Below are 21,225 nucleotides of genomic sequence, written 5' to 3' on the forward strand. Positions count from 1 at the left end.
AGGAGCCAGATGAAATCAGGGCAAAGACAGCTGTGTAACCTGCAGAGAGAAACTGTGCGGAATGAAAAGCAGTGATTCACGGAGCACCGCAACTCAGACATTCCTTGGGTTTCACTCTGAGAGCGACTGCAGGATTGGGGTCAGTGAGGGCTGACATCGAGATGAAGGGCAGCCAGGCTCCTCCTCCTTTAATCCTTTTCTACGCACCCCTCCCCCAGTACTCCCTCACATTGATCAGTGTCCTGGGCCTTTAAGAGTTGGAAGGGCTGGACTGAGGAGAGAGCTCACACCTCTCCCCTCCCTACTCCTTCCCTTTGACTGCAAGTCTGCCAGTCACAGCAGCAAACTGCAGTAGAAAAGGGGAGGAAGACAGCGAAAGGAGCAAGAGAGGAGAGAAAGAGCCCAGCTGGGCTTCCTGGTCCCACAGGAGAGAGCATCGCACAGCTCACAGACACAGGACTGCTATCCTGCCCACGGTAAGGGCCCGGAGGCTCTGACCAGCCTCTGCTCCCAGCTCTGCCCTGCCTGAGTCCCTAACTCTGTCCCTCCACATGCTTATCCACCCTGATTAAATTGTACCCCGGACTCCTTAGCCCTAACACGTCTGCAAGGCTCCCACCTCCTGGTTCTCTCTAGCCCTTTGATTTATAGTTGTCCTCCTGGCTGCGGCAGTCACCCCTTTACATGGGGACCTCTTAGCTACCACTCAAGAAGTGAGCCCCCTAGTAAGGGAAGAGAGAGAATTGGAGTAGGATAGATTCATTAACAGAATGTCAAGGATTACCGAAGACCCAGGGAAAATGATAGAAACAATAGAGTTAACAAGATTTCCTTAGAAAGAGCCGGGCTTTGAGCTCTTCACTTGTTCTTAGCCTGCTCCATGGGCTAGGGCAGTTTGTTGGCATGCCCAAGTGCTGTGCTGGGAAGAGCACCTGCTTCTAGCCCTGATTTTGCCACTAACAGGCTATGTGACTTTGGACAGCAGCTTCCTGATCTGGGATAGGAATTTAGGGTTTCCCAGACTTGCTTGTGTAGTAGGGGTTCTTCTTAAAAATAAATATTCCTGAATTCCATCCTTGCAAATTCTGATCTGGCAGATTTTGGGTGGGGCTAGGGAATCGCTATTTGACCTAGGGATATCAATATAGCTGGGAACCTCTGGATGAGATGAGTTAGGAAAGAGTCTTCAAGCTCTAACATTCTGAAGGCTACCTATGACCAGAGCTATTCTGTCCTCTTTATATGAATGAGGTCACCTAATAATCCTGCTCAGAAGCAAGAGAGTAGACATAATGATTCTCTTCCTTCCTGCCCCTCAGGGAGCCCTGAGACACCCCCCAAATATCACTCTAATGCCATTGCCATCATTGGCAACTCTACCAAAGTCCATCTCTTACCTGTAAGTTGAGGACCAAGTCTTACTGGGCAGCCCTGGCCACTTCCCACCTTATTTTGTGTCTTTGTTCTCTCATCTGTGTTATAGAGGTAATTATCTGTGTCCCCGAGGATCTCCACATTCGCGTCCAGGAGTGAACAGTTAAGATCCAATCTCTTACTCTCAGTCTTCAACCTCTGCTTCTCACCTCTTGCTCTTACTCCCACTCCCAATCCTTTGTTCCTTCTCTCCTCACTGCACCTGCATCAGCTGTGACCATCCTTCCCATCCTACCTTCAGACACCAGAGGCAACACCAAGACCTGGAACACCTGGGTTCTAAGTCGCATTCTCTGGGCAGTGCGTTTAGTCAGTCTCCTAGGATACGGGGGAAGTGAGGCTGAGTGAAGGGGTGTGCTCCCGAGTGTCCTCCTCCCTCCTGGACCCCAGGCTCAGGGGACCAGAACCTGACCTTTTGGGAATTAGAGGAGAAAGAAAAAGAGGAAGAGGTGAGAGGGAGAAAGGGTGGGGAGAAGAATAAAGAGAGGAGAGCACAGAGAGGCTGACAAGTGAGCAAGTAGGGAGGCAGACGGGATCAGGAGAGAAGAGTGAGCTGGGAGAAAGGAAAAGGAAGGCACCAGGATGGGGAGAGGAGAGAAATGGGAAGAAAGGAAAGGCTATTAAGTGGGACATGGTGGGGGCAGAGAATGACAAAGGCAGGGAAACAAAGCATCCATGTCCCCTGTTGGTTCTTAGCCCTGCTCTAACCCGCTTCCAAAAGTTTTCTTTTGGAAAGAAAGGGTTTTTCCTTCCTTCCTTCTTTCCTTCCTTCCTTCTTTTCTTTCTTTCTTTCTTTCTTTCTTTCTTTCTTTCTTTCTTTCTTTCTTTCTTTCTTTCTCTTTCTTTCTTTTTAGATTTATTTATTATTTATTTTAGAGAGAGAGAGAGCAGGGGGAGGGGCAGAGGGAGAGGGAGAGAGAGGATCTCAAGGCGACTCTGTGCTGAGCACGGAGCCTGATGCGGGGCTGGATCCCACAACCCTGAGATCATGACCTGAGCTGAAACCAAGAGTTGGGCAGAGCCTCCCAGGTGCCCCTAGAGAAAACCCTTTCTATGGGCAGAGCTTTGGTGAGATCTCTGAGCTGGTCACAAGGAACCATGGTTCTGGTCCCACTTCTGCCACGTAATTCATTCAATGACTCTGGCAGTTCAGCTAATCTTTCTAGCCCTTCTCTATACAATGAAGTCCAGCTCTGACATTCTGTGGCTCCCTGAGTTGAAATCGGCCCTCATACAGCCATATGTCGCCTGGATCTCGGTTTAAAGTAGTGAGTCAGGAATGGGAGCAGGACTGGTAGAGCACGCCAAGCCCTGGGGTTGGGAGAGTTTGACAAAAAGCATAAAATAATGTTCTAAGGCTTGCTTGAGAGGAGATAGGCTCCAAAATAGGGGTGTCCCAGCACTTGAGCTGAGGCTTCCCACGTTTCAGGAAATGATTGTGAGGCTCCTGGACACAGGTGTAAGGGAAGGGAATTCTGTCTTCTCCCAGGGCCAAGATTCCCCCCACCCCACAGTCCCCATGCCCCAGACATGGGAACTGAAGTTCAAAGAGGAGATGAGGCAGGATGTGGGCGAGGGGGATCAGAACCACAGGCTTCCCCCTTCTGCTGGAGTCTGGGGACCTGAGACATTTAGGAGGGACCTGTTACTTCAGTCTTCATTCAGTTTTTGTGAGCCTTAGATTCCAAACTCTAGCCAGAAAGTGGAGCTACTTTTCTGCCTCTCATGAAGCCCTCTGGATCCCTCCAGAGGCTTCTTCTGGTCTCACCCAGGCTCACTATATTCAGCCTCAGCAGGCAAAACCCTTGCTTTCTGGAACTATCGCAGGGTTCTGTCTCTCCTGAGGGGCTGCCTCATCTTTCCCACCTAGGGACAGACTGGCTCGCAACCTTCCCCTCTCCCCCGGGCACCTGCATGTTGTTACTCCTTTAGAAAGCCTTCCCTAGGTCCTCTAGTCAGGGGAGCTATATTTTTAGTGACCTCTGCATTTTTCCTAAAGATTTGGTCACCCCTGGGTGACTTGACAGGCTCTTCCAGCTAAAGAGAGAGAGGGCGCTGAGATGCTGCGGGATCTCAGACAAACCGCCTCACGTTTCTGGACTTCTGCTGTTCATTTATGGGACTAGTGAGTTGAGCCACGCTACGCGCTAACAGAGCATGAACTGAATATTTGCTTTAGAGTCTTTTCAGTGCTCACTATGGTCGAAAATGTGAACTTATCAATTAAAAAACATAGCATTTCTATTCGAGGGCAGTTCCTTTGCTTACACAAAGCATAGAGCTTTATGTTTCTCGTGCGCTTTGCCTGTTACAGAATGATTTGGTCAAGAGTTGAGAATTTCTTAGAGGGGCAGAGCTAGAATCAATATGCCTGCATATCAAGTTTTCTGGCTCCTTTTTTTTTTTTTAAGATATTTGTTTATTTATGAGAGAGAGGGAGCGCAAGCAGGGGGAGGGGCAGAGGCAGAGGGAGAAGCATGCCCCCCACTGAGCAGGGAGCCTGATGCAGAGCTCAGTCCCAGGACCCTGGGATCATGACCTGAGCCGAAGACAGACGCTTCACAGACTGAGCCACCCAGGCGCCCCTTTTCTGGTTCTCTTCAAGGGAAGTTTGTTGTGACCTACTAGGACAACTTAACCAGGACCCAAATTAGCATATATCTTAAAGAGGGTTCCCTTTATCGGGAGGCAAAGAAGACTTGAAAATGCATTTCTAAGACCACGTAACTTGGTCCATTAAGCTGTTGACGATAAGTGTTATGACAAGGCGTATAAAATGTGCTTTCCCATGGGAAGGCAGAAGAAGGTGGCTTATGTAGCAAGGATGGCACTAAGTGTCACCGGAGAGGCAAAAGCAGCACTCTGCCTGGGCCCCTCGGGAGCTGGGGGGTCTGCATGGGAGCATGGAGAGGGTCCCCAAGATATAGTGGCTGGGGTGATTCTGCCTGGAGAAGAGAAGCTTAGGCTATAGAGAGATTCCAGGTCCGGAAAGGGGGCAGCCAGCAAGATGGTGGTCCCTAATAAAGAGGAGCTGAGGGTGTGACCCCGGCTACCCAGCAGACTGTGGGGTGTTGGGCAGAAGGCCTCGGTGTCATCCTCTCTGGCAGTGGCTGTGGGAAACGGCAGACACTTTGGAATCAGACATATTGGGCTTTAAATTCTGAATCCCTATGTGATTTGATGCAAGTTTCTTACCCTCTCTAAGCTTCAAAGTCATCAGACTTACACTAGAAGTAAAAAAAAGGGCTAAAGATTATGTAGATGAAGCCCCTGGCACATCGTGGGCCGTCAGGAAGCACGGGTTTCCTTCTCTTCCTCCTTTGGTCTGTTATTCTAAGATCACCAGCATTAACCCAGAGCCTCTTGCTCCTTCTTGCTCCTCCAGGTGACTCTGGCACCAGCTGGTGGAGCGGCGGGTGATGGCGTCTCTGATGCAAGGCCGTGAGTACCCCAGCAGGAGAGGAGGGCTTGGGGAGACAGCCCAGGGATGGGGAGGAGGGGAGGAGTCTGGACCTCTGTTCAAGAGCTCCTCCTGGGCCCTCCTCCCTTCCCGCCGGCTACCCAGCCAGCCCCTTCTTCTTCCGGCCCAGGGCTGCCCATCAATCAGGACTTGCTGATGATGCAGAAGGGCATGCTGTTGCGCAAGGTGAGGTCCAGAAGCTGGAAGAAGCAAAGATACTTCAGACTTCAGGATGACGGCATGACAGTCTGGCACGCCCGGCAGGCAGGCGGCACTGCCAAGCCCACCTGTGAGTCACGTGGATAGCTAGGCGTGGGCGCGGTGGGGGGATCGGACTCTGAAAAGCCCAGCAGCTTGAAAGCGGGGCCTTGCCCTGTCCCTCTTGCATCTACCTCCGAGCCTGTAAAGTGGAAATTTTTTTTTTTAAGATTTTATTTATTTATTTGACAGAGGGAGAGACAGCCAGCGAGAGAGGGAACACAAGCAGGGGCAGCGGGAGAAGAAAAGCAGGCTCATAGCGGAGGAGCCTGATGTGGGGGCTCGATCCCATAATGCCGGGATCACGCCCTGAGCCGAAGGCAGACGCTTAACCGCTGGGCCACCGAGGCGCCCCTGTAAAGTGGAAATTTTAACAGCACTCGCCTCTTACGGCTATTTTTGAGGATTCCATCAGTTACTGCCCGTAAAAGGCTTAGGAGGGCCCTGGCGCATAATAAGGCTCAATAAATCCTAGGTTATATTTTATTATTATTATAGTGAGAGCATGATCTCAGGCATCAGACTGCTTGGATCAAAGCCCTGGCTCCGCCACTTTCAAGCTGAGTGGCTTTGGACAACTTAGTTACATTAAGCTTCAGTTTCCTCATCTGCAAAATGGGGATTGCACAGCACCTGCCTAGAAGGTGACAGGGACTCAGGAAGTGAACGTACAAGGCAGCTACCGTGGCACCTGACACCAGGATGCGTTTCCTAGACTAGCCGTTATGATGAATATTTTTAAATATCCTAAATGCAGCACAACAATACGTCCTGTTGGCCAGACGCTTTATGACCCTCTAAAAATCCGATCACAGGACACGTCTGAGAGAGCCTGCTTTAGAGACATAATCAGAGCTCACGATCCACAGCACCCCCAGCTGAGGAAAGGGAGTAGACGAATTTCTCTGGCTCTTTCCTGGCCCTCAAACCTGGAATGGGGGAATTGGACTTGGACATATCATGCTTGGGTGTAACTGCTTCTATCTTTTTAAGTGTGTTTCCATCTGTCAGCCCCACCAGTGGTCACATGTGGACTGGCCATAGAAGGGACCGTCCCTTATTTCAGATGAGAGTACCGAGGGATTAAGTCAGTTTGGTCTGTGTCACAGTGCCAGCCGGTGGCCTGAAGCCAGGTCTTGCCACCCCCAGCACAGGCCCCTTGCCAAACTGCCTCTGAACATGGCAGTGACTCATGGGGAATCCTGAATCCCAGGGGTCTGCGTCTCCCTGTACCAAGACTTCAGGGGTCTCATCCTGTGGAGGTTGGGGTTCCTCCACCCTATGGCTTCACAAAGGGGCCCCGACCCTCTGCCCCTGCAATTCGGCCGACTCTCTTCCTCCGGCCCCACCTGTTTCCTCTCTGGCAGTCTCGATCTCAGATGTGGAGAGAGTGCGTGAGGGCCACGAGTCTGAGCTGCTGCGCAGCCTGGCAGAGGAGTTCCCCCTGGAGCAGGGCTTCACCATCGTCTTCCACGGCCGCCGCTCCAACCTGGACCTGGTGGCCAACAGTGTCGAGGAGGCCAAGATATGGATGCAGGGGCTCCAGCATTTGGTGGACTTTGTCACCGGCATGGACCAACAGGAACGGCTGGACCAGTATCAGCGGGATGGAGTCACAGTGGGGGCCAGGGGTCACTGAAGGAGCCAGATGTCGCAGGGCTAGAGACAGGTGGGGGCGTGCAGCTTGAGGGAGGACTAAGAGTCCAGGTGGGGTGGGCAAGGGCAGCTCGGGCCACTGTGAGGCCAAGGATATTGAAGGGGTAATGGAGGCTTGGGATGGCTAAGACATAACCGGACAGAGGGTGGGCAGAAATCAGGCCCTTCAGGATGGTGGGAGGGATGGTGAGAGGCAAAGGACCAAACAAGGTGCTGATCTTGAGAGCTGAACAGAAGATCCCGGTGGCATTAACTACCGCGGGACTGGGAAGCAGCCTGCATGGTGTTGACTCATTCAGGTTTCCTAGATTGTATTCACCTTCCATGCCAGGTCATTCGTTCATTTGTTCGTTTGTTCATTCATTCATTCACCATCTATTAAGCTAAGGAGTAGAACTTGAACATAAAGAAAGGAGCGGGGAAGGCTCTCTTGCCTGAGGGGGAACAGCATGAGAAAAGGCTCAGAGACAGGATGTGGAAGAGCAGGAGGGAGAGTCTGGCTAAAGTACGGGGAGGACAGAGGTGTGTTGAGAAGGCTGCGTGGGGGCCCAGTCACGGGGGTCAAGACCTTCAATCTACGTTAAAAAATTTAGGCTCCTTTCTGCAGGCAACAGGGAGGACCCTGCAGGCACCTGAGCTATGCAGGGACAAGACAGATTGGTGCTCAGGGGAGATTATTCTGGAAGCTAATATGGAAAATGCATTGGCATGGAGGAGAGCCTGGTAGCAAAGCTAGGGGAGACGATGTCAGTGGATGAGCATGCACACATCTGCACACACAAACACACACGGTGCTTTTGCCTTGACTCACACCTGGGTGGCTGAGTGACTGGTTCCAGCGTGGAGACAGGAACCAGGATGGTCGGATGAGTTTCCACGAAGTCCAGCGGTTACTGCACCTGATGAATGTGGAAATGGACCAAGAATATGCCTTCCAGCTTTTCCAAGTGAGTGTTTTGGGGAAGAATTTTCAGAAGCCAGCCAAGGCCATGTTCTTACGTGGCCAGTGTACTTGACCCTATCCAGCATCACTTTCTGCTGAATCTCTCCTATATGCCCTATCACGAGGCCAGGCTCAATGGAAAGTGTAGCACATGGTTCTTACCCTTCAGTCTTCAAAAGACGATTCATAGTCTTATGAAAGGTAAACAGCCATACATGACTGTGTCAGATCTCAGGGACCTCTCTGTCCAGGGCCAGAACTTCCCAGGTGCCCCATAACAATGGAAAAGTCCAACTGGAATGTGAATACAATAGAGGAGGGATCTTTTGACCTTTTAAGCGCTTGCTGGGGGCATTTAACCCTTTCTAATTGAAATGTTTCTCTAGTAGCAAATGGTATGGCTGCCATTTTGCTTTTTACTTACCGAAGCAGCTTCTATAAACACTACGTGTCAGGAGTTCTGGGAGAATTTTGTGGAAGCATGTTTGTATCCACCTGTCAGCAAGATTGCCCTTACAGGACAGGTCAAAGCCATACAATGTGCTCTTAAAAGGATTTTTCCACCATCCTCTCAACCCTCACGTGCAGACAGCAGACACGTCCGAGTCTGGGACTCTGGAGGGAGAAGAGTTTGTACAATTCTATAAGGCGCTGACTAAGCGTACTGAGGTGCACGAGGTGTTCGAAAACTTTTCAGCGGATGGGCAGAAGCTGACCCTGCTGGAATTCGTGGATTTCCTCCGAGAGGAGCAGAAAGAAGGAGAGCGAGCTTCTGACCTCGCTCTGGAACTCATCGACCGCTATGAGCCCTCAGATAGCGGTAAGGGGGCTAGGGTGGAGAGGCACTGGACATGGGCGAGGAGGGGAATCGTAGAAAGGTCCAGAGACAAGCCATCTTCTGCCTAAGTCAGGGAAGGCTGAGCCCACCCCTACCCCAGCCCCTGTGCCATCATCGTCATTTCATTCAACCACTCCCTGGGAAGGAGAACAGCAGTTTCCTGCCCTGATGAGACAAGAGTCTCCTCCTTAATGCTGTATCTCTCAGGAGGAAGAACATTCCATCAGTCCCCTTTCATCCACTATGCTCGTGCTTCTCTTTCGGAATAAGTTCGTCCTGATATCAACATTTGTCCCCAGTGGAAAAGGAAGATCCTTGGTCCTCTCCCTTTGGCTTCTTCTCCTTGAGTGCCTCATTCCTTTTCTTCCAGCTCCCTTCATGGTTCCTGTTTGCTGTCTCTTTAAATGCTGGCTCTCTGCCCTTTCCTGGGCTTTCTCCAAATTCTCCAAGTGGTTCTTGAGTGGCTAAGCCCCTGGGCCAGGAAGCTAGTCAGTCCCTGCCTGAGTGGAATGAGGAGGAGGCCAGTCACCTGGCTTTCAGTAAGCACAGCTCAAATATGCCCTCTCTGTCTTCAGCCCTTTCTCCTTGCCCCTTCAGTAGACATCGCCCTGCCCTCCATTCCCCCTTCAGAACACGAGGAATTTACATTAATAATAAATGATTTACAAGATACTTTCACATCACTTACTTCCTCTAGCCCTCACTACAATCTTGTAAATCAAAAGCATAATCCTTATTCAGCCTCTGCTAAGTATCGCATTAATGTGCTAACATCTCTACATGCCTTTTCTCTTCTCATCCTTCCAACCACCCAACCCGATGAAGTGGCTTCTATTATTAAGTCAGCTGTGCCAAAGAGGAAAATTCGGATTTAGAAAGATCAAATGACTTGCTCAAAGCCAACAGCTGTTGAGAGGAGGAATTGGAATTCAAACTCAGGTCTCCTGACCCTTACCTAATACCTTGGTTGAGCATGAGGAATAGAGATGTGATGGATGAGGGGCGCCTGGGGGGCTCAGTCGGTTAAGCGTCCGCCTTCAGCTCAGGTCATGATCTCAGGGTCCTGGATGGAGCCCCACATCAGGCTCCCTAATCAGCAGGGAGCCTGCTTCTCCCTCTCCCTCCGCTCCTATCCCTCTGTTCCTCCCCCTGCTCTTGCACTCGTGCACTTGGTTGCACACTCTCTCTCAAATTAATAAATAAAATCTTTAAAAAAGAGAGCGAGATGAGATGAATGAGAGCTGGACAAGTGACCCTTGTTTCCTAGGTCTCAGCTCCCACTCCTTTCATTCATTCGCTCACTACTTCAGCTCAGGCTTATTGAACCCCTGTAATGGGCCAGGACCTATTCTCAGCCCCAGAGATAGAGCAGAAGGTCCGACAAGAATGCTGCCCTCATGGAGCTTAGACTCAAACAGAAACGCTTGGAATCCCTGATTCCAGATTCTTGTCCATGCTCAGAGAGGAAAGGGGGCTGTAAAGCAAATCATTTCAGAAAAATAAATAGAAGAAGAATGCACGAGCGTTAAGAAATAGGATGTAGACATCGGTTACATTTATTCTACCCCCTGCCCCTTTGGGTGGCATTCCCTCCCCTGCACTCAACTGTCCAATACTAGACTCTGGCTGCAGAGGGCAGTCTCCCCAGGAGACCTGAGCTCAAGGCCCCACTCTGCTTCTTACTAACTCAGTTACCCTGGGCAAGCTGCTTGATCTAGCGGAGCCTCGATTTTCTCATTTGTAAAATAATGGGTGATCAAATGAAATGACACACATGAAAATTATCTGGCAACTGTGGATTTACTCTCGCAATTTAAGTCCTTGCTGTTAGGAATAAAACTTCCTGCCTGACTTCCTGCTACTCTCCACCATCTGGAGGCCTTGTCAAAGCTGGCGCAACGAAGCTGGGCATTGGAGTCAAGTTGTTCCACTCCCAAGGGAGCCCCCCTGCAGCCATGTGCCCTTCAATGAGACTGCGAAGCCCAGGGCGATGGGCGTGGCTCAGACACCTGCCTGCTCGGGGTTCAAATCCCAGCTCCTTCCCTTACTAGTTATGTTACCTAAGCTCTCAGGGCAGATTATACCATATCTACCTCGCCACATTGGTGAGAGCAGTAAGAGAGATGCTGCATGGGATGTCCCGGGCACAGAGCAAGTGTTCAATATTAGTCGTTGTTGTTGGTATTGTATGAAGCCCGTGCGGACATGGGTGAGGCCTATGGAGGGAGTGACAGGGCTCTGCCCTAGAAGAGAGGGGATATTGTAATCCAGGGGTATATTGGACGAACAATCTTCAAAACACCGTATGGGAACTGATGAAAGGAAGAAACCCTCAGGTCATAGCTGGCAGCAGCTACACAGCCCAGGGAATAAAACACAGGTACCTTGGTCGTGTCGCTAAAAGCTCTTTGACTTTGTTTTTCTCTGGGCCTCAGTTTCTCCATATTAAATTAACCCTTTACACTGAATACTGCGCTGTCCCTTATGGTAACCATGAGCTCTGTGTGACTCTTTTTTAAAGATTTTTATTTATTTATTTATTTATTTGAGAGAGAGAGAGAGAGAGATTGAGTGTGGGCGCTCACATGAGCAGAAGAAGAGCAGAGGGGGCGGGAGAGGGACAAGCAGACTCCACACTGAGTGCAGAGCACAGAGCCCGATATGGGGCTCGATCCCACAACCCCAAGATCATGACCCGAGCTGGAACCAAGAGTGGATGCTCAATTGACTGAGCCACCCAGGCGACCCTCTGTGTGACTATTTAAATTTAAATGAACAGGGTGCTTGGGTGACTGTCAGTGAAGCCTCTGACTCTTGATTTTGGCTCAGGTCATGATCTCAGGGTTGGGGGATCGAGCTGCTGTTGGGCTCTGTGCTCAGCAGAGTCTGCTTGGGATTCTCTCCCTCCCTCTCCCTCTGCTCCTCCCCCCCCCCCCGCTCTTCGGCACGAGCACACGTGTGCATGCTCTATCTAAAAAAAGAATATCTTAAAAATAACAAAATAAATGTAAATTAACTAAAATTGGGGTGCCTGGCTGGCTCAGTTTGGAAAAGATGTGACTCTTGATCTCGGGGTCATGAGTCTGAGCCCCACTTTGGGTGTAGAGATTACTTAAATGAATAAATAAATTAAGACTTAAAATTAATTAATTAATTAAAATCAAAATTTTAAATTCAGTTCTTCAGGCACACAGCCTCATCTCAAGGGCTTGGTAGCTGTAGGTGTCTAGAGGCTGCCACATTGGACTGCACAGAGCAGAACATTTCCATCATTGCAGAAAGTTCTATTGGATACCACTGAGCTAGAATGATCTTAATGGTTCTCCTCATAGCTTTAACTCTCTCTGAGGGTGGGGATGACTGCAGTGACGGACAGTGGGTGGGGCATGTTCAGCATCTGGAGGCTGAGAATGGGCACCATCTGAAAGGCAGGACCCTGGAGAGCGGCGAGGTGAAGGATGGGCTAGAGGTGCGCTGGGATGCCCTCGCTCAGAGCTTCTCACTCTAGCCTTCCCCTACTCCACACCAGGCAAACTGCGACACGTGCTGAGCATGGACGGCTTCCTCAGCTACCTCTGCTCAAAGGACGGAGATATCTTCAACCCAACCTGCCTCCCCATCTACCAGGATATGACTCAACCCCTGAACCACTACTACATCAACTCCTCTCACAACACCTACCTCGTGGGGGACCAGCTTTGTGGCCAGAGCAGCGTCGAGGGATATATACGGTGCAGTGGGAAGGAAGGGGGAAGTGCTCCAGCTCATGAGAAGGGGCCATCTGGGCTATCAGTGGATAACAGGGATTGAAAAGATGTTGTGGGGGGCCGTGGGGCTGAGGATCCCTGCATACCTGAGAGACTTGGAGGAGATGTTGAAGACTGACAGGAGAGTAGTATTGAAACTCTATGGGTAAATGGAGCTTCTCTCTCTTTCATAGGCTATGAAACTCTCTTGGAACTCAGAGGTCCTGACAGATTTATTTTGAACAAATAAATAAACTAAATGTTACATGGAAGGCAGCAGAGCATAGAAGTTAGAAACATAGGTTCTGGAGGCAGACCATGTGAGGTCAGATCCTACTTCTATCACTTGGTACTCTGGTTCTAAGTATTTAACCTCTCTGTGCCTCAGTATCCCCATCTATGAAATAGGGATGATAAAAATACCTATTCTGTCTGAGTTGTTGTGAGGATTAAATGAGATAATCCATGTGTTAATAGCTAATAAGTGATACCTGCTATTGTGATTAATTATGGATTGGATCGAAGACTCTAGATATCTTTGTAGTGGCAGCAACTGAACTAGGAGCTTCAGGGCATAAAAGATGAGTGGAACATATTGTTTCTGCCCTAGAAAGTCTAGTAGGGAAAATAATGTATAAATTTCCTGAGAGTTTGAGAGGCACTTGGCTGGCTCGGTTGGTAGAGCACGCAACTCTTGATCTCAGGGTCACGAGTTCAAGCCCCACATTGACCACAGAGCTTACTTTAAAAACAAACAAAATTACTGAGAGTTTGACTATTCAGCTGTTGCAGAATGCTATACAACCAGAAGACCAGAAGCGTCACGAGGCAGTATGTGATGACTTGCTGAGGGAAGATTGTGAGTTGGGGAGGTGGTGTGAGCCGTAGCAATGTCCCTGTGGACAGAGAAGGGTCCACAGAGATGTAGCTTGAAGGGGTCTTGACAACTAAGTGCCAGTGAGCACTGTTCTCTCCGGAGTGGGGAGAGAGTTCCTAGATGGAAGGTAAGACCTTGACCTCTCTGTCCCTGGGGGTTTGGGATTCTTGCAGGGCCCTGAAGAGGGGGTGCCGCTGCGTGGAGGTGGATATATGGGATGGACCTAGCGGGGAACCTATCGTTTACCATGGACACACCCTGACCTCCCGCATCCCATTCAAAGATGTCGTGGCCACTGTAGCCCAGTACGCCTTCCAGGTAGGATTCCCGGGATGGGTGTACTGGTGAGGGAAGGTGATCTGAGGGAAGATGGGCTGGATCTGCATCTGGGGAAGGGAGGTGGATTATATCAAATGGCAGAGATGTACAAGAGATTTTAACCGTGAAGCATCAGGCAAATATTAAGGGATTATGAATAAGGGTTTGGATGTGTCCCTCGTAATTAGTAGTCCTAGAGGTAATTGCTAGAGATCAGTGACTGTTACTTCTAACAACTGTCACCCATCTTGGAGAGGGTGGATAAGGAAACAGAGAAAGTGGTGGGTGGGCCTGGGGACAATAGGAGTCTGGAGATGAGAGTGCAACACGAACACATAATCAGGGGAATGGTTTAGCCTTCCCACTCTGAGCCTAAAAACTCAAAGGTCCCAGAGGGACCTGGGTCACACCTGGTATAGGTCTGAGATTTGGGATCCAACCATGACTTTTAGATGTGAGGTGGGCCCCGGACCCAGCGAGACCTCCTCGATGCCCAGAATAGGGTCAGAGGGGTTTAGCCATCAAGGTACTCAGCTGAGTGAGTCACCAGGGAAGGTCTGGAAAAGCAAGGAGGTCACGCGCTTTAGACCTCTGGCTCTGGTGTTCCCTCCCTTCCCCATCAGACATCAGACTACCCGGTCATCCTGTCCCTGGAGAACCACTGCAGCTGGGAGCAGCAGCAGGTTATCGCGAACCATCTGACCGAGATCTTGGGGGAGCAGCTGCTGAGCACTACCTTGGATGGGCTGCTGCCCACTCAGCTGCCCTCACCTGAGGTAGGCACCCTGTTCCCCAGCCCAGGCTCTGCTGTGGCTTCCAACCCCCCACTGGCTCCTTCTTTCATGCCCCACCTGGTCCCTTCTCCTCACCCTTAGATGCCCCATCTTGCTCTTTAATATCCTTGGAGACAACTTTAATTTTTAAAAAATCCAATAGAATGCAGACTTGTTTATAGTTTTCTAAATTTTAAGTCAATTATTTATTTCTTATTTCTTTTTTCAATGGAAGTATCTTGATTTTTTTCCTGATAGTTCATAATTGTTGTAGACCGTACGGACAATATAGAGAAAGGGAAATCCCTCCACCCTAATCTCAACCTCTCCCATAATGGGTCTCAAGAGATTTTTGTAAATGCTTATATAAACGTGTGTGTGTGTGTGTATACGTATATATATATATCAATATATGTGTGTGTATATATATACACATATATATATCCCTTTTATATCTCATATACAATATATATCATGGATGTCTTTTCATGTATAATTTCTTTCCTTTTAATAGCTCTATGGTATTTCATTTTCTGTTATGAACCATTATTTATTCAACCAGTAAATGGTAAACATTCAGGTTGTTGGTAATTTTTCACTTGTGCATACAGTATTGTCCATTTACTTTTTATTCTTTTTTTCTTTCTTTTAAAGATTTACTTATTTATTTGAGAGAAAGAAGGAGAGAGAGAGAGAGCAAGCGTGCAGGGGTGGGTGGGTAGGGGCAGAGGGAGAGAATCTCAAACAGACTCCCTGCTGATCAGGGAGCCTGACACGGGGCTCGATCCCACAACTCTGAGATCATGACCTGAGCCAAAATCAAGAGTCAGATGTTTAACCAACTGAGCCACGTTGGCTCCCCATTTACTCTTTCTTTGAGATGGATTCCTAGAAGTAAATTGTTGGGTTGAAGAGTTTGCACGTTAATATTTTGGTTATTACTGTCAAGTTGCCCTCTGGAAAAAAATACCAAATTGCTCTCTGACCAACAGCGTAAGAGACAGACCACAAATAACTCCAGTAGTAAGAGGATTCATAGTGGCAAATGTGGAAAAAAAAAAGTCAAGTTTTTAAAAAAGAAAGGTCTGTATTTTCTTTTGAATTAATTAGTATTATTTACCCACTTTTATTGGGCTTTATAATATTTATTGCTATATGACAAGTTTCTAAATGTTAAAGACATTGATGTCGGGGAAATTTCTGTTTCTGCAGGCTTTGCTTTTGTCTTATAGCACTGTCTGCCCTATAGAGGATTTTAAGCTTTATGTAGTCAAATCTGCCAGTCCTTTTTATGTCTTCTGAGTTTTCATCTCCTGTTTTTCTTTTCTTTTCTTTTCTTTTTTGAGATGGGGGTGGGCAGAGGGAGAGGGAGAGAATCTCAAGCAGACTCCTTGCCGAATGCAGAACCTGACACAGGGCTTGATCTCAGGACCCTGAGATCATGATCTGAGCCAAAGCCAAGAGTCAGACCCTTAACCGGCTGAGCCACCCACACACCCCTCATCTCTTGTTTCTAAAGGTTTTCCCACTTTAAGACTATTCAAAAAGATTCTCTGTTTTCTTCTAATACTCTTATGTTCTTTATATTTACATGTAAATCTTGAATCTGGGAAGAATCTGTGTGTCAAATGTGAGGTATTTTTCTGTTTTGTAATGTTTTCCAGTTGGCTAGAGATGGGACAAGTTGGCTTAACAATAGGGAATCCCTACTGTTCATATCAAGCAGCCCCCCTGTGGGGACTTCTGGCCACTCACTTCCTCTGCCTTTGAGGTGGGGCTGTGAGAGCAGTGGGAGCTGCATGGTCCCCAGGACGGTCCCAGAGCAGACGGGTAAACAAGCCCCTTCATTTCTGTCTCCAGGAGCTTCGGAGGAAGATCCTGGTGAAGGGAAAGAAGTTAAGGACACTTGAGGAGGATCTTGAGGAAGAGGAAGAGGAGGAAGAGTTAGAGTCTGAACTGGAGGGGGGCCAGGAAGCTGACTCGGAGCTGGAGGCCCAGTTGGAGTCTGAGCCCCAGGAGTTGAGCCCGCGCAGTAAGGACAAAAAGAAGGAGAAGGTGGGCCCGGAGAGGGGTCTTTCTGGTCCTGCATTTGGTCAGTCTGTACCATAAGCTGAGTTCATGTGCGGAGAGACTAGAGCCAGGCAGGGTGGAGGGCCAAGGAGCAAAATGCCCCAGTAAAGGAGGGGTAAGGATGCGTGCATGGCAGCGTGATATATTGTCGTATGTAGAGAGATTACGGTGGCTTTCCAACTTCTTTGGGCCATGGAACCGGTTTGGAATGAAATCTTACATGGGCGCTCTGCATACAAAAGAGAGAAACGCGGAGCCATCCTTGTCGAAGCACCCACGTGGCTCTCTCCTGAGTCCCCCGTTGACTCCCGAGACATCTTTGTACTTCTTCTCAGTCTCTTTAAAGGCCAGTTTGAAAACCACTGGTGTGTGTGTGTGTGCGTGTGTGTGTGTAAGACAGAGAGAGAGAGTACCCTGCACTGTTGTATTGGGGGTGTAGGGCTTACTGAAGTGACTGCTGTGACCTCACCTGAGATGGGCTTAGAGAAAGCTTCTTAGAAAAGGTGAGTCTGAGAAGGGGCCATAAATAGCTACAAAGGAGGAGCAGGAGTTGGGGAAGGTGCAGGCTCTGAGACTGTGCCAACGTGGTCCGTCTCCCTGTGGGGAAGGGGTGCCGTTGGTGGGACTGCCGAGATTCTGTTAGAAGTCTGCCTTTCTCCTTCTCATGCACTTCCCTGACTTAGCTGACTAACTTCTAGCGTATCCTGCCCTCTCTGGGGCTGTGGTGTCTAACCTGCTACCATGTCCCGGGAAGGAAATGGGAATTCAGGAGAAAAATGTAAAGATACTACTCTGGGACCCTCACATCCCTCTGGTGTGACTTCGATGGCCATTTGCATTACCTCGACATATCTGTCTGGGTCCGTGTACATTTTGACCAAACTATACTATTAATTTGTTTTAAAAGACGAGAGGCAGGGAGGAGGACACCTCTCTGCTTAAAAGTAATAATTAAAAACCTGTTACCCGGGAAGTAACAGTAGAGCAGACCCTTTGAGCCCAGAGGCTGAAACCGATCCCATCAGGGTACGTAGACCGCCTTTATTCCCATCCCCATCCCCAGGTTGTGATGCGCCCGCTGTTTTGTCCGCCTATCTGTTGTGAGGTTATGATTCAGGCTCCTATTTCCAAGCCTGAGTCCCTTCTCTTTCCCAAGCAGGTGAGGCAGGAGGGAGAATGCAAAGGGGAGGCAGTGGGCAGAGGCTTAGGTCGGGTGGGGAAATTCAGATCCTGGCTATTGGCTCCTTCCCTCTCCGATCGCTGGGGGTTCAATTCCATCTTCCTCTCTATTTTCTCCTTTTCCAGAGATCCAAACCCATCTTGTGCCCGTCCCTCTCTGCCCTGGTTGTCTACTTGAAGTCTGTCTCATTCCACAGCTTCGCTCACTCGAAGGAGCACTACCGCTTCTATGAGACGTCATCTTTCTCTGAAAGCAAGGCCAGAAGCCTCATCAAGGAGGCTGGTCAGGACCAAAAGGGAGGGTCAGGGAGGGACTTGGGCTGGGTAGGGTCAGGCTGCTGGGCAGGCAGATGAGTCCCAAGAAAGAGGACAAAGAGGCTAAGGAGGGGTGAGGGAGCTAAGCGAGCCCTCAGAGCAGGCACAGGGACAGGAGCTCTGAGCAGTGGGCTCGAGGCTCTCGGGGGAGGAGAGCTGGCCTCAGGAGATGCTGGGGATGAGTGAAGTGGGTAGGCGGGGTACCTGAGGCCAGGGAAGTGGGGGGATGCACCCCATCGCCATCTCCCTACTATACCCTTTATACAGGCAATGAGTTTGTGCAGCACAACGCCTGGCAGTTAAGCCGTGTGTATCCCAGTGGCCTGAGGACAGATTCATCCAACTACAACCCCCAGGAACTCTGGAACGCAGGCTGCCAGATGGGTGAGCGGGCAGCAGGGACAGGGAAGAGGGATTGGAAGAGCAACAGGGGGGAAGTTACGCGCCCCAGTGGCAGGAGGGCCAGGGAACGCTTGAAGGGTGCTAGGCTAAGAAAGATGCAAGGGGGGGGGGTGTTCCCAGCAGGCGCTCTTCTACCCAATCCATCTCCTCCGTTCCCTGAAAGAGGGGCTAGAGGGCTCCTGAGATGTATGCTTGCCTTCCTTTTTCCTGGGGCCCGCAGTGGCCATGAATGTGCAGACCGCGGGGCTTGAGATGGACATCTATGATGGGCTTTTCCGCCAGAACGGTGGCTGTGGCTACGTGCTGAAGCCTGACTTCCTGCGTGATGCCCAGAGCTCCTTCCACCCCGAGCGGCCCATCAGCCCTTTCAAAGCCCAGACCCTCCTAATCCAGGTACCAGGGAGAGGGAGACCGCTGGGAAGAACCTAGGGTAGCCAGGACGGAAGCCGGGGGCAGAGGTGGCGGGGCCCGGCAGGAACGGAGTGGGTGAAGAGTTCCTCACGAGAGGCAGGACAGCCTGACTGTGAACCGCGGGGATTTGGGAGCCAGCTGCCTAGGTGCGAGCCCATTCCCGAGTTGTGTAAGTCTGGGCCAGTTCCTGAACCTCAGGCTCCTTGCCTGCAAAATGGGAGGAATGCTACTCTCCAGCCTGCAGGGTTGTTGCGGGTCATTAGTCTAGAAGTGCCGACAACAATGCCTGGGGCAGAGTCAGGGCTGTAAAGGGTTTCCTGAACATACCTATTTTCAAACCTTGTTCAATTTCTACTCGGATGCATTTTAGATAGCAGACAGATTACTAAAAGAGAATATATTACTCAAACCCAGAAACTATAGCGCCAGTTCCTTAGCCCCCCCCTGCCCCCCCTCCACCTCCCGGTGTACGAGCGAGCTGGAGCGGGGCTGGGCTGAGCAGGAACTAGTGAGGTTCCAGAGTCCTGCTTGCAGGTGATCAGTGGTCAGCAACTCCCCAAAGAGGACACGAGTAAAGAGAGGTCCATTGTGGATCCGCTGGTGAGAGTAGAGATCTTTGGTGTCCGCCCAGACACAGCCCGGCAAGAGACCAGCTACGTGGAGAACAACGGTGAGGCTGGGCGGTGCTGGGTGTGTGGGTGGGGTAGGTAGGTGGGAGGAACTGTTTCTCTACCACGCTGCCCTCCAAGCTGCAAAGTCCCTGTCCCCACCCCCCTCTCCCACCTCCATGGGAGGCAGTGTGGATCGGGACAAAGAATATGGGCTTGGACATCTTGGATCTGAATCCTGGCCCCTTACTTACGAGTTCTGGTGACCTGGGCAAATTGCTTTCCCACTCTGGACCGCAATCCCCTCACCTATAAAATGCTGATTGCTGTGAAAATTGTGAGAACACAAGGAAAGCAACCCAGGACGTGCCTAAAGCGGTCAACGATGTCTGTTCCTTCACTCCCTCTCTCCTTCCCCACCACCTCAGGTTTTAATCCATACTGGGGGCAGACGCTGAGCTTCCGGGTCCTGGTGCCCGAACTGGCCCTGCTGCGTTTTGTGGTCAAGGATTACAACTGGAAATCCCGAAATGACTTTATCGGGCAGTACACAGTGCCTTGGACCTGCATGCAGCAAGGTGGGCCAGTCCTCCAACCCCTGGCCAACACCACCCGGGCTCTGGCTGCCCTTCTAATGCCCTCCTCCTGCCCCTCTCCAGGCTACCGCCACATACACCTGCTCTCCAAGGATGGCATCAGCCTCCATCCAGCTTCCATCTTCGTGAATATCAGCATCCGGGAAGGGCTGGAGGGGGATGAATCCTAAGGTGGGCACTACTTGGGAAGGGTGGGTGTACTGGCTTGAGATGGTAAGAAAAACCTGGAAGGATGCTCCAGAAAGCAGACAGAGGTGGTAAAAAGCAAGTTTTGGATTGTGCATTCCTAAGCACAAAATTACCTCACCCTTCCGAACGAGCAAATCTAGGACCTGATTTTTCACTCTCTCTCTCTTCCCTTTCTTCATTTTTACAAGTCTGTGGTATCTTTTCTGCCCCCTTCCTTCACATACTCTACACTGGATTTCCTTCCTTCCTCTTGCCATAGGCTCAATCCCCTACCCAGATCTAGGACTAACCTCTCTCCTCAACCCCAGCTCAAAGCCTGGCTGCAGCTAGAAACCCAGAGAGGGGCTTGGAGCAGAGGGACACCAAGAGGCATTATCCCCTCCACCCTAACTTCCTCAAAACCCAGAGCCCAGGGGAAGAAATTGAGCCTCAAGGCTCCCCAGGCAAAGGCTGGGGAAGGACACTGGACCCCAGGACTATACTACAACTCGCAAGAGAACACCGCACAGTTGAGTCCCCACTGGACCGCTCTCCCCTGGCCCCCTGTGTATAAATAGAGCTTTTCTACCCAGTTTGGCTTGAGTATGGTCTGTTGCTGAGCAAGAAGAGGTATGAAGGTTGGGGGGACATTTGGGGAGACAGGTGGGGCAGAGAATGGGTGGCAAAATAAGAAGTTTCCAGCCCCCCCCCCCAAGTGCTACGTACAGAAGTATGGCTCCTAAGGGCAAAAGGAGGAGACAAAGGGTTATGTGATCCAAACCCTCCCGAGAGTTTGCCTGGAATAGTCCCAGTTTATGTCTATTGTCCCAATAATAAGTATTAAAAGTACCCTTTTCCAGTTTCCCAGTGTGTCCCAGTTTCAGTGATGAAGCATACAGTCACTGTGAGGTACTCACAGAATTCTGGATTAGAGGTCCTCACCGCCCCCCCCCCGCCCCCCAAGTCCTGTGTCTTTCACACTGTCTTGTGCTTGAATTCTCGTGCAACTGCCGAGCCAGGCTGAGGATGGAGGCCGAATTAAAGCTGCTTCCAGCAAGAGGCTTACTGGGTGGCCATCCTCCCTATACAGGGCGACCAAGGGGCTCAGAAGTAAGGAGCAGGGCGAGGGCCAAGCCAGGCTCCAGGACAGAGAGAAGGCACACCCGGGAATAT

The 21,225-nt window shown here is 50.3% G+C and overlaps 1 protein-coding gene across 2 annotated transcripts; it reads left to right on the plus strand.

The window, feature by feature from the left end:
• Positions 1-207: 207 nt before the first annotated feature.
• On the plus strand, positions 208-20,991 carry PLCD4 (phospholipase C delta 4). 2 transcript variants are annotated; one of them, XM_087863436.1, is made up of 17 exons: positions 208-476; positions 4,820-4,875; positions 5,025-5,183; positions 6,520-6,748; positions 7,626-7,755; positions 8,340-8,571; positions 12,119-12,320; positions 13,386-13,530; positions 14,154-14,306; positions 16,164-16,358; positions 17,437-17,532; positions 17,679-17,835; positions 18,135-18,251; positions 18,490-18,662; positions 19,215-19,350; positions 19,717-19,866; positions 19,948-20,991. In XM_087863436.1, the coding sequence occupies exons 2-17, from the start codon at positions 4,854-4,856 to the stop codon at positions 20,052-20,054; spliced, it is 2,403 nt and encodes an 800-aa protein (XP_087719562.1). In that variant the 5' UTR covers positions 208-476; positions 4,820-4,853; the 3' UTR covers positions 20,055-20,991. The 2 variants fall into 2 exon arrangements, with proteins under 2 accessions (XP_087719562.1, XP_087719569.1); XM_087863443.1 differs by lacking the exon at positions 17,437-17,532 and having other exon boundaries at positions 210-476; positions 19,948-20,989.
• The last annotated feature ends 234 nt before the right edge of the window (positions 20,992-21,225 follow it).

Source organism: Ursus americanus, chromosome 1 (assembly GCF_024610735.1).
Source record: "Ursus americanus isolate L20-20 chromosome 1, mUrsAme1.1.p, whole genome shotgun sequence".
Taxonomy (NCBI): Eukaryota; Metazoa; Chordata; class Mammalia; order Carnivora; family Ursidae; genus Ursus; species Ursus americanus.